Below are 13,253 nucleotides of genomic sequence, written 5' to 3'. Positions count from 1 at the left end.
CCATTCAGGCTTGAAGTCTGAAAAGCCTTTTCTGGTAGGAATAAAATGTTAAAAATCTTTTATTATTAGATATTTGTAAATGAATGTGTTTTGCTTAATTAACATTTGTTGAACAAGTAAACAAAGGCTTCCCTAGAAGTTTCCTTTTAAACATTCCCTATAAGCTATTTTTTAGGCAACAAGTTTACCAATTTTGAATCCAATCCTCTCTAACTCATATTATGAAATAAAGCTCCATTCTACCTTTAAATGGAGAATATGACATGTTATTTGCTGGAATAAATTAAAGTTAGGAAGTTCTATCAAGTGTACTTGTACTTGGTGAATTTTCTATTGCCAAAAGTCATACGGTGTGCCTGAATCAGCTTGCAGAGAAGCACAGAAGTCATTCCATATTACCTCAATTCCATTCTCCCTTCTGAGCTCTTCAGCATTGAGGGCTGAGCAGTTGACAGTATGGAAAGCCAGCTCTGTGGCAGCAGGCAACAATGGTGATTCTTTTGAGAAAAGGAGGTCATCTGAAGTTTCCATTGTTATAGTCCTAATTAGCATGGGGTATCCTGCATATTTATAAGGCTGTAAATCTGAAATAATCAAAGGTTAGTGCTGGGAAAATAGCAAACAAAACAAAAAGTGGTTGTCATGGTGTTAATTTTGACACCATGTTTAATTATATTCCCTTAAAAAGAAAATGAAAACATATTCATAAAAAGAAATTAAACCTGGTATAAATCCCTCAGATATTTCTTTTTTTTTTTTTTTTGCACACTTGGTTTGGCTGATTTCTCCAAAATGCTACCACCAAAAATAGAATATTTTGTGGTTGATTAACTGAACTTAAGCGTGTAGTGGTTTTGATCCTTCGCAAAATATCTACTTTCTATATTGTCCATGGGATCTTTGTAACTTTTCACTTGATCTCAGACAGCAGACAGATCAGGACCTCACAACAGAACTTACTAGGTATAAAAATCCCCTTTGGGGTAGGTGGGAGACACAGTCTGAAAAAACATTATGACTTTGATAACAAAGCAATGGTGAGCCACAACTGCAACTCTCATAGAGTCATTAGCCATTAAAGCATAACCAACAGTTTGAAAAAGACTTCTTTAAACTCATTCTGATTAGTAGTAAATGCCATATAGCTAAATGCTTTATAAATGTGTTCTGTTGAACTCATATGCAAAAGTGAATCAATTAATCACTACTCTCAAATTGCTAGAACCCCAAGCTGTCCCCTCTAATACTAAAACTGAAAAGCCTACTTGTCTTCAATAACTCAACAATTCTGGTGATCTCAAATTGCCAGCGTCCTCTCTTCCTTCTCTCCCAACATCATCCAACAGAGCAAATGGGTCTCCCACTTTGTGCTTTAAGCCAAGTTCATTCAGTTCCCAAGCCAAAGGATACCTGCTGTCTTAAACCTAAACTTCCCAACCCCAACAAATCCTTTAAAGTTTACAACATACTCCTGGCCTTCTGGATGGTACTGTTCCTGCAAATGGCCCTGTGAACACGCTGGAAATTCCCAAAGACCTGTACTCTGAAATCATACCTATTTCTTCTACACCAGTGTTTTTCAAGCTGTCCCACAGGATCAGAGTTTTGAAAGATACCACCGGAAGTGAGAAGTATAAGAGAAGCATATGATCATGTGAAAAGTTCCTGTTGCTTTTTAAAGGCCAGACTATTCTTTAGAAGCTTTTGAAGTTGTAAAAGGCACAGTCTTCTACATGTGATTTAAGAACAACACGAAATGATTATTAAAATCCAGATCCATTATAGATCTCGTTTAATACATTTGCTGCTAAATGGCCTAACACAAAAAACTAACCTAAGTACTTCCACAGAATACAAATGTCCTTTCAGGAAGAAATAACGAAACTTGCTAGAAATGCAAGTACTGAAAAACCTAGGTAAGAAGTGGAAAGTATAATACAGACAACATTTTGGACCTTCTGAAAGAAAATTACTCTTTTACTTTATCTAAAATGTAATTCTAAGACTCTTTTGCAATAAAAACTTTAAACCTATTAAAATATGCTATAGAAACAACACAGTAGGGACGCCTGGGTGACTCAGTGGCTGAGTGTCTGCCTTTGGCTCAGGGCATGACCCCGGCGGGATCTAGGTTCGAGCCCCACATTGGGCTCACTGTGAGGAGCCTGCTTCTTCCTCTGCCCCTGCCCCCTCTGTCTCATGAATAAACAAATAAAATCTTAAAAAAATATATGGTAGAATTAGCTGGAAGGTAAATTTAAATTTGAGAATAACATATGCCTACCTTCTTTATGACGGTTGAAGAGGATGCTCTGCGTTTTCAGAATTAAAATTATGTTCTCTGGATCTGGTCCATCCACTATTTTTGCTGATTTGGTACATAAAAATTCATACGCTTTATTTACTTTTTCAAACATATCCTGTATATAACCAAAGATAATTAACTTTTAGTTTGGAACATCTCAAACCACAACTTAAACAGAACAGAGCTGGTTTGTATTTTACCAGTAACTTCTTTAGTTATTTTTTGTTTTGTTTTGTTTTACATTAAGGAATTCATTCCAGTGGTAATCTAACTGGTATACTTGGAAGATGAAACTTTCTCCCCCGCCCCAAAGCGATTTATTGATCTTAATACCATTTACTAAAAAATTCTTCTTCACTGGGTTTATACAAATATATATCACACTGAACTCATACACACTAAAGACAGTTTCTGAGCTATTTTTTTTTTTTAATTTTTATTTATTTATGATAGTCACACAGAGAGAGAGGCTCAGAGACAGAGGGAGAAGCAGGCTCCATGCACCGGGAGCCCGATGTGGGATTCGATCCCGGGTCTCCAGGATCGCGCCCTGGGCCAAAGGCAGGCGCCAAACCGCTACGCCACCCAGGGATCCCCAGTTTCTGAGCTATTATATAGTTATGAGCTACTATTTATTGAGTACTATAGCAGGCATTGTACTAAATATGCTTTACAAATACTATTTCACTTAATCTTCCAAACAGCCATATGAGGTGTACAGTTCTATTCTCATTTTTTAGATAATGTTAAATAACTTTGCCTAAGATCACAAAGTCAATTGATGATGGACTAAGACACCCAGGTCTGACTCCTAAATCCCTGCTCTTAAACTATATTGTTATATGTATTTTTTCTTCTTAAACTATTGTAACACTGTATTATGTTCCTTGATCTACATGTTGATTCTTGCATCAGTGTCATATCATTTTACTACCATAGCTTTATAGAGTACTTTAACATCCGGGAGGTTAAGTCTAGTAATGTAATAATGATTTCAAAATTTCTTCTTATTTTGGTTGTTTTCTCTTCCAAATGAATCTGGATTGCTATACATTTCTCAAAAAATCCCAAGCTTTTGATTAAAAATGTCTTAAACATTTAAGAGTAGTATCTTTTCAATACCAAGTCTTCCCATTTAGTAATATTGTCTCTAATAAAAAAAATTAACCTTGAAATCAGTGGAAATTACTCCAAGTTTCTAGCAATAAACTGTTAGTTATAGAAGTCATTGTGTGATTTCATCTTTTATGAATCTTTCTTGGTTATTTTAGTAGGAAGCTGGAAGAGGTAGATCAGGAAATGCTGGCACCTGATAAAGTCTGATCCAAATTTTCTACTTTTTCAGTTAGAACAATATGAAGTTAGATGTCATTAGGAAAAAAAATTACCCTAAGTAATTTGAATGGCAGTAACATCACCGATGAATTAAGTTCATCCACATTCTTAATGTTCAATTATTCATGTGACTGCCCACTAGAGTTAATTCTCAGACAGGAGAAAATATCCTTAAGTTACTAGTCACAAGGGCAGTCCTTTTGGTAAACTGAGGAAGGACCATTCATGCAGAAATCATGGGCATGTGGGCTAAAAGTTAACATACACTGGGGCATTATATTATGAGGCAGACACTAGCAAAGAGAGTGACTTTATCTTTTTCTCTACCTAAAATAGTAATACAGCCAAAGGAAGTCAACCCCAAAGTCCTAATGCCAAAGGCAGTACATACCCTCCCTTCTGGATTCTTATCAGGGTGGTACTTTTGTGCAAGTCTGAAGTAAGCTTTTCTAATCTTGCTCTCATCATGCCTGTTAAATAGTAAAATTATTTTATGAACAGAGTAAGGTGCAAAAATTTTTTTTACAGAATTATTTAAAACAATACAATAAGAACCTTACTGTTATTGTATATGATCATATATCAGACATCAAATTAAACTCAGCAAGAGTCAAGAAAGAATATTCTTTATGTATCTTTATATCTGAAAGAAAAAATCTCAATGTTCCCTATGGAAAGTTATCAATCACTTCAAATTACAAAATCATATTTGAAGAACTAAGAAGTTTTTTCAAACACCTCAAACTAATTTTAATTTTAAATATCAGCCTTGCCAAAAATATACAAATTCAGTTTACACTTAAGAAAATTTTCTTTTAAATTATATTTCTCTAATATGATCTATCCTACTATAAAAAATCTCTAATAAATTAATGAAGTAAATCTGCATTCTTATACATCTGTCAGTCAGTGTCCGAAACACATTGCTACCAGATCTCTTCCTCATGTATAACACAAACAGTAAGAGGAAGGGGGAATATGAATATGTAACCATTATATGTCAGATATAGTGCCAAGTGTTTTGCATCTATTATTTCAATTAATAGAGAGCAAAGACTGTACCAGCAAGGACAGAAAGATGTTAATCTGCTAAAAAATGTGGAATAAAAGATAATCACATGGATACAGTTCCATATGTTATTTCTATAGGTGTATACATCAAAGAATAGGTAAAAAAATTAAGAATTGTTTAATAATTGAGTCTTTGATATTCACATTCTAAGACAAGGCAGACATTTTACTGTTGTAATACTGAAAATAACTCACAGCCCCTGTCCTTGAGGGAGATTGAGCACTTCATATGCATCATCTATTGACATTGTAGGTGGTTTCTTTTCTACTTCCTTCTTCCAGGCATCAAGGGTATCTTTTAGAAGCTTAACCTTAAAGACAAGAGGATTAAAACTTTTATCTCTTAAAGTAAAACTATTTCAGAATATAATTTTTAAGTTACAGAATTCTTGTGCTATATATATTTAAACTGACATTTCTAGGCTACCCAATTATTAGTTTTCTGAAATACAAATAACCAAAACCACTTTCTCAAACACTGCTAAATAGGCAGCAAGGTATCTGCTATAGGGCTACATCTCTCTCTTCATATGTGATCTTCTTTTTGTGGGGGGGGAGGTGCAGAATGAGAAAGAGAGAGGGAGAGAATCTTAAGCAGGCTCCATAGCTGGAACGGAGTCTGATGCAGGGCTCAATCCCACAACCCTGAGATCATGACGTGAGCTGAAATCAAGAGTGGGACACTTAACTGACTGAGCCACCCAGGCACTTCTCTTATGTGGTATTTTTTATTCTCTGCCACATTTTATCTATTTTTAATTGTTAAACATTCAGGAAGTCAGAAAAATATGAAATTAGTAGATGATACACTGCAGCATGAAAGAAAGCAGTATACGGCAACATGCTCCTGAAGGTGATCTAATGTAATTACCAGTAGGCTGGTATCCAAAACAAATCTAAGGAATAGTAAAAACATGGGAGTCTGGGTAGCAGGTCAGAAGAAAGCTAATATTTACTGCATGCCTCTATGCCAACGGGCTACGTGCTTTACAGACTGTAGCAAACTTAATTCTTTCATAAAGTTCAATAATACATGAAACCATTCAGATTCAGAGAGACAGCTCCTTGTTTCCCACTTACCAAGTGACAGAACTGGATTCAAACCTAGGTCTGACTAAAAAAAGCCCATGCTTTTCCATTACACTTCAAGTTAAATCCAGACCAAGTAGCAAAAATACCTGTCTTCATTTGGTCATAGTGCTGTAGTGCTGTAAAGTGGCAATGTCTACTGGTATGAGCAGAACTGTTCTGAAATTTTTTGCTGATAAGGATGACGGTATAACCTCTGTTTCAGTAACAAGGCAACATGGCCACCCAGGCCTACTTTATTCCAGGCTTCCAATATATATTAAGGGGCTCAAGAAGAAGGGTTCCTAAGGGCACTGCTAAATAAATGAGTAGGTCCCACTACTGCCTATGTGTGTCAAGAATTACACTATCTTTTAATCTGAGTTCTCAATTTTCCCAACCACATGAGATTATTGCTGTTGGTAGTAGTAGTAGTATTACTATAACTGAGGCCTAGAAAAATCAAGAAATATTAATCAGACCTATTAATGGTCAAACTGAGACTCAATGCGAGACTGCCTATCTCCAATATCTGTGAGCTTACTCAATGTGCTATAAAGACAAGCTTCCACCAAGCCATTACAGTATATAATTGTTTATATACGTGAAATTATGTTTATATTTGTCAAAAAGATCAAGATTGTAAAGTTCTTAATTCTTCCTCAAAGTTATCTTTCAGTTTGAGATTTACCCAAATATATTAAATTACACTCAGAGTTACGTAGTCTTAAGTAAGAGAAATCACTTAAGAAAGCTATTATCCTTATTAAAGGAAAAAATACCCAGAAGTGATTAGAGGATATTTTTACAGTTTGAGAAGGCACAAAAAAAAAATCTACTGACTTACCGGATCTTTAATGGGCCAATCTGGAAACCGGAGTGTATCACAAAGTTGTTTGAGGTAATAAATATTACAAAATAGCTCGTTTTCTAGTTGTGGATAGTTGATTACCGGGATAGGACAATATTGATAAAGTGCTCTTGTGTTACTTTGAAGACGTGGTGTGAAATCAGCAAGATGGGCAGCAATTTTCTCTATCATGAGGCGCCTACAATTACAAAAATCTCCAAGCATTATGAAGGGATGACTTCAGTTTAAAAAAAAAAAAAAAGGTTAAGACTGGTAATCCACACAAGATAATCACATGGAACTTCTTTAGAGTAATTCAATTAATTACTGGCCTAAAATTGAGTGTTTATAAATATGTTACTGAGGGCATTCTAAAGTTATTATGTAAAAGTTCTCAATGGATATAAACTTATTTATAGTACTTGCCTATAAAGACAGTCATAGTTGGTGGCTAGCACATGCCAAGTCTATGGATTAACCTAAGAGATACGACAAATGATAACAAGCAAGTGGCATTGTGAGTATGATGTCAGCCAAGGAAGTAAACAACTGAATCAGAAAATCAACTGCCATCCAGCTAAGAGGACTGAGGCGTTCTCCATAGAAGAGGTGGCCTTGACATCTGATCTATGAAGTGTGTACTCTTTTCCAGAGCCTGTCTGAATGCTGACATCTGCTTTTGTGCCTCTACTTTTTCTTATTTTCACAGGCTTTTCTTCTTAAAGGATATTCTTTAGGAATGCTAACTTTCACATTAAGATTAAAATGTGCTGACTAGGGGGCCTCATTCTAAAATGATCTGTGTTATCTCTGGTGTGATCCATTCTATGTGGGCATAATTTTTAATTAGTGGAGTACAGTTCTACTTCCAAATACCAAGGAAGCATGTGATGATTTTATCCCTATATATTCCTTATATACACTACCTAAAATCTTACCAGTTCTATAGATTGATTTAAGCATCACTAGTAGTAACAGGCTCTAACCTTTTATAAAGTTCTATTAAGAGAACAGGAGCTTTGTCAAATCATGTTAGAACAGAAAAAAGCTTATACAGCCCTGTCAAACTCATCACTTAATTTGGCACCAATGACTGCTGTAGCTTAGATTATGTAACTAATGAAAGCAATTCTCTTAACAGAAGTCAAGCCAGATGGAAGATGAAAAGATTCTGAGAATAAAATACAAATAATCAATAAGCTATTTACCTCATTTCACTGCTCCAGATTGCTTCTGGAGTATCAAATTCTCCTAGAAAAATCTCAGAAAACTTTTCAGGCTCATAATTTTCTAAGTAACAAACCATTGCTTCTGGAAGGATGTGCCCGAGTATACTTCTCTGAAAAATATCTTGTCCTTTTGTCTTTAAAACAAAACACAGAAACACTAAAGTCATCTTTCAATTTTTTAATAAATTAATTAGGGTTAGAGAACATTTTAAGAAAACAACTGGAACAAATTGCTTTTATGCTTTGGAAATTACGATGGAAACATGGCAAAATGTAAAGTGGAAGATGTCTGGTATTAACTGCTTTGGCATGAGCTCTAAGGCAGAATTAACACTCTCTGGATCTCCAGCAGTCTTAAGCTCTTCAGGTGTCAGGTGATGCCAACATTATTTAGGACAACTGGCTTTGAACCATGTGTAACAGGAATGGACAATATAAGGAGAGATCCTGCAATGATCCACATCAATTATTCTGTGTTACACTGTTGGTTGCAGTTTTCACCTGTACTTGCTTCTGTTTTCAAAAACAAGTAAGTCCATAAAATCAACATCTTGAAAAGCCTGTCCTCATGAAGTGTGGACACTTAGATGAAGAATATCTATTCAAAGTAATTATAATTGACTATTTTAAGGACTTCATATTCTCTGGCTGGCCAAATGAAGTCAGGATAATGATTATACTTTATCATACTAAATTTTAAAACTCACTTCTTTACCTGATAGAAATAAAATCCTAAGGACTTTAATACTTTTCTTCTTTCCTTCTAGGCAAATTGAGAATTTTTTTTTCTCTAGGATGTGACAAAGAGACAAAAAAATAAACCCAGACATGGTTTTATCACCTAGAGCCAAGACAAATTAGATGATAAATACTGCCAAAGCTTTTTGTTAATAAAAGCCATAAATTCACTATCTGTTAAAATTTGGGATGAAGAAATGCTTTCTTTGCTCTTTAGAATACTATTGTTTGGTAATTCTTGCATCTAGAGTTCTGTTACAGTTTTGCTCTAATTATTCAAAATACTGTTAGGTGAAATAATGTATCATTTCTATGTTAAAAACTTGAAAAAAAGATTACATAGGCAGAACTGCACAGAAAAAAAAAGGGGAAAAAAGAATGCCAAAAAATGCCTAATGCTACACTACTGTGATAGCATTAAAAGTAATTTTTTAAAAACTTTTTTTACATTTTCATTTTCTATTTGTATAAAAGCTATGGAAATTATATTGCCATGGGCATCACTTTAATATTATTAGATTATTTTCCAGGGCTTCAATGGCTGCTCTAGCAAACATGAAGTTTGGTCTAGTGCCCACTGTCAAAGATGTGTAACATTCCTTGGTTAGTCTCCTCAACAGTGGTCTGGTTTTGGTTTGTTCTTCTGCTTTCAATGGGCTCTCAACATCACTGCTCCATAAGAACCTTAACTAAATTAGAAAAATCCATTACGTTTTGACAATAAATACCTCTGTAAAATGTAGGTATAAGGTTTCAGGTTGTCAAAGCTATCTGGATGAGTCTTATCTTTTTTGGATTCCTATTTTTCTTCCCTAGTAAAATGTAAAATGGCAAGGACACTTGAGAGCACCTAAAAAATTAAGTAGCTTCAAAAGAGAAACTTGGCACTTCTGCCACCTTGTGATCTGAACAAAAAGAAGGCTGAAGTCTTAACTGAATTTTAGCTGATTATATGAGATTCAGGTATATACTCAAGTTTTATGAAAATTATTAATCTAAATTTTACACAAAGGAAACAAGTTATATTTACTGCAGTGTCAAGTTATAATTCATATCTACAATTTGGTGTTAAGTCTAACGGGCAACACTTATTTTCATCATAAACGCTAGCTTAAGACAATCTATGTGCAAAGTACCACCACAAGAAATGTGAAAAATGAGTAAGACAGTACCTATCCTCAAATGCTTACAATCTAGTAAACATACACAGCTCATTGTTAAGATAGCTTATTCAGTGTTAAGTTATATATTCAGATGATTAATCTGGCTTACCTCTTCTGACTTGAAAGCCTGTTTGGTATGAGTATACTTCAAAAATCTAGGGAAGAAAAATGACTTGTCAAATATGGGAACTGATTTAAATTTAGTAACTTTAATATTCTAAAGATCAGTTTTTTTCATAAATAAAAACCACTAAAGATCACTTGTAAATACATATTTCCAAATTGTTTAATTTCTAATTAGGCAAGAAATTAAATGAATTAGGAAGATTTTTAAATTATAGTCATATTAAGATTATGTAGTAATATGAAAAATTACCCAATCTGAAGAAAAACACAAAATGTAAAACTGTATGTGCAATACAAGTAGTTATATTAAATACATCTGCTAAAACTATATTTTAAAAGATGGTGATAAATTCTTAGGTTAGATATGGTAAAGTGGCACAATTCTGAGTTATTTTTTCCCCATTCTTATTTCCAAATGGCTTTTAAAATGAAAAATGTAATGAGAGCAATGATGTACTCACAAAAAGAATCAATTAAAAAAAACTGTCATGTACATTTCAAATAACTTTAAATAAGATTTTCATCAAAGTTCTTACCGAGCAACAGGAAGCACATTGGAACCTGTATACATCATGATAAAGAAAAATACTCCACTAAGATAAAGACGAGGTAACTGTGGGTTATCTTGCATGATATGGTATAATAAAATCGCAACCTTCTCAACAAGGATAGGGTCAAAGGTCAGCAGTAGCTAAAAAAAAAAAATGCTTTTGTTACTGGATTATAAAAAAAAACCTCACAATAACATCATTTAGGTTTATGTATTTCATGTGAAGTTATAGTTTCTTATATGTAATAAGCTAGAAAATAAAAATCTGTGGGATTTAGTAAGCTTGTTTGTCTACCCGACTCAAGATACTTGAAAATTAATTCATTTTACAATAGTTAATGCACAGAGAGAAAAACGTTAATTGAGAATTGGTCAAAACTTATTCAGAAAAGGTCCAAAGATACCTGAAGCTATGTTGTCATAACTATAGATAAAATTGTTTCTTATGCAGAAATCTTCCTAAGTGGACTTCTTTGTTAACGACAAAATAAACAAGAAAAGTAGCTATGCATTGGGAGAGTTTCAGGATGTGAGGCATTCTCTGAAGATTACTGGAGAACTCAAGGAGCAGAGCAGAGGACAACTATCAGTGCACACTAATGGCACTAAAAAAACAGATCTACAAGTGTAAGTAGAAGGCAAATGGGTAACCAAATACCAGTGGTACTTCTACTACTGTCAGTAAGTACCAAGCAGATGTCTCTAGAAATCTAAGCTTACAGTACCAAAGGGAGTTACCTGGGACCACAATGAATCTGGGTGATTAAGAAACCATAGAATTACTATGAATAAACACTTGATAAAGATATTTAATAAGTTTTATCTTAATGTAAGTGGCATTTCAATTTTCTGTAAACACTTCCCAAGAATTCCCAACGTTGGGTCAAACACTACCAGTAAAAAAATTAGAGTATGAGTAAATACTAGCTCACAATAAGAAGTCAAAGTTAGTAGACTCAGTTATAAGGCTGAATTGCTATACGTCTTTAATAATTTGGATTTTTCTGTGTTTTGTTGTTTTACCTGTTCAAGTTATTTAGATTGAGTGTTTAAAATACTATGACATGTTTTACAGAGGAAAAACCTAGATACAGTAACAGGATTTTTCCCTAGTTTAACAGCAGTTGTATTTCAAGACTTGCTATCACTTTAATAAAAATATAGGAACTAGCAGGCAAAACTCAAGAATATTTGAAAATTACAACTATATCAGAAAACCTAGGACATTCACTCAATCTTAGACTTCTAAAATTAAGGAAAAACAAAAATAGCTTCTAAAAAAATATTTTTTTAAACTCAGCATAAAAGGCAGTATATACTATTAAGAACAGGTAGGCTTATCAATGAATTTTTTCTCCTAAATCATTTTAATTGTTCAGATATTGCTAAAAACTTTTTTAATTAAAATGGGCTCTTCCCCTCCAAAGCTTCATGTTATGCCAACCACATCTCTTACAAGTTTTTTAGTCATTCTTTTCTGACCTGAAATTCAACAGTGTTTGCTTTTACTTTTTTTTTTTTTTTCAGTTTCCTAAGACTTGGAAAAATGTTTGAGAGAGGTAGATTTTCTAGGCCTTTATCTACACATCCAGAATTGAAAACAAATCTCTCTCCTTGTACCCCCTCACATACACAGCCACATGGTCCTCTAGGCTGGACTGCATGATGGGTTCCAAGAAACAGTAATTGTAGCACTTTTTCATTTAGGTAGTGTAACAGATCCACAACAGAAAAGATACAAATTTGGAAATGCTGATATGCTTAAGTAATAGAAGTTGTGGGGTGGGCAGGAGTTGATAGGGCACTGTCACTGTCATATTTCAGAAGACTTGTTCATTATCAGTGACTTACATAGGCACTTGCATATTTGTGAATATAAAAATATACAAAGTAAGTAATTCTTTTCACATCAATGTACAACTGATGTATACAAATAACACAAATTACTGCCAAATACTTTAAAGTCAGACCATGCGTGGTTAATATAAAACTGAGATTTAATAACAGGATATTTAATAGAGGGAAACACTGGTCTGAAATCTCTGGGACCTGATTTATTTGGATTTAATGCTAATCTAGAAAAAGCTTAATCCCAAAAGAGCAGAATGGGGAGAAAAAAGAAGAAAAAAATACATTATCCTACATAATTCCAACTCAATGCATTAGATCAGTTGTTATTCATTAAAATACTTAACTGAAAAGAGTCAAACTCTGAGGCAAGCTGGCAATATGGCTGCGATTATTTCTTGGACTATCACCTACCACATGCCCATGTCTGTGGCCACTGGTGTACTTCCCAGGATTCCTAACTTCAACGGTGTGATTGAAGAATGCATAATAAATAAAACTTTTTGAGAGTAATTCTGGAGTCTGGAGGCTTCCTATGTTTATGTTCTTGGATATGCAATCTTCCACAGTATAATCAGAGTATCAACTCAATTAGGAATAAGTGAAATAAACGTAATCAGGGTTCAAGGTTTTAGGAAATGGAATACACTACAATACAACAAAGACTAGGTAGCGCTCATACCAAAATTGAGTAAGGGAGAATGATTCTTAAAATACTATTCCTAATTTGAGAACACAAAAGTAACTCACCTGAATAATATGGGGAAGGCAAGCGCTATCTGACAGCAGTCTTTTCACTCTGGGTAAAGGCCGAATGATGGCATTATCTTGATCCCTAGAAAATATTTTCTAAGGTCAACATTTAATATATTTATTAAAATTTGTACGTGCAGAGCATATGACATTCTACTAGGCATGAAGCATGTTACCTTACTTTTTTGTTAATGAAGACTAAGCTCTCATACAGCTG

The 13,253-nt window shown here is 34.1% G+C and overlaps 1 protein-coding gene across 6 annotated transcripts in view; it reads right to left on the bottom strand.

Moving 5' to 3' along the window:
• The window catches only part of DNAJC13 (DnaJ heat shock protein family (Hsp40) member C13), a 117,476-nt gene that overhangs the window by 31,287 nt on the left and 72,936 nt on the right, over positions 1–13,253 (bottom strand). For all 6 annotated transcript variants that reach the window (XR_007405308.1, XM_049099998.1, XM_049100000.1 and 3 more), the window contains 9 exons: positions 13,034–13,118; positions 10,422–10,576; positions 9,869–9,914; positions 7,838–7,992; positions 6,627–6,828; positions 4,907–5,022; positions 4,032–4,110; positions 2,285–2,420; positions 400–584 (listed from right to left, as the gene is read on the bottom strand). Coding sequence is in view for 5 of the 6 variants with exons in the window: in XM_049099998.1 (XP_048955955.1) it covers positions 400–584; positions 2,285–2,420; positions 4,032–4,110; positions 4,907–5,022; positions 6,627–6,828; positions 7,838–7,992; positions 9,869–9,914; positions 10,422–10,576; positions 13,034–13,118 (1,159 nt within the window). In the remaining variant the exon portion in view is untranslated. The remainder of the gene's footprint in view (positions 1–399; positions 585–2,284; positions 2,421–4,031; positions 4,111–4,906; positions 5,023–6,626; positions 6,829–7,837; positions 7,993–9,868; positions 9,915–10,421; positions 10,577–13,033; positions 13,119–13,253) is intronic.

The sequence above is a fragment of the Canis lupus genome, chromosome 23, assembly GCF_003254725.2.
Source record: "Canis lupus dingo isolate Sandy chromosome 23, ASM325472v2, whole genome shotgun sequence".
NCBI lineage: Eukaryota > Metazoa > Chordata > Mammalia > Carnivora > Canidae > Canis > Canis lupus.
Note: the sequence above shows the minus strand (reverse complement) of the source record. Positions and strands in the feature narration are given on the sequence as shown.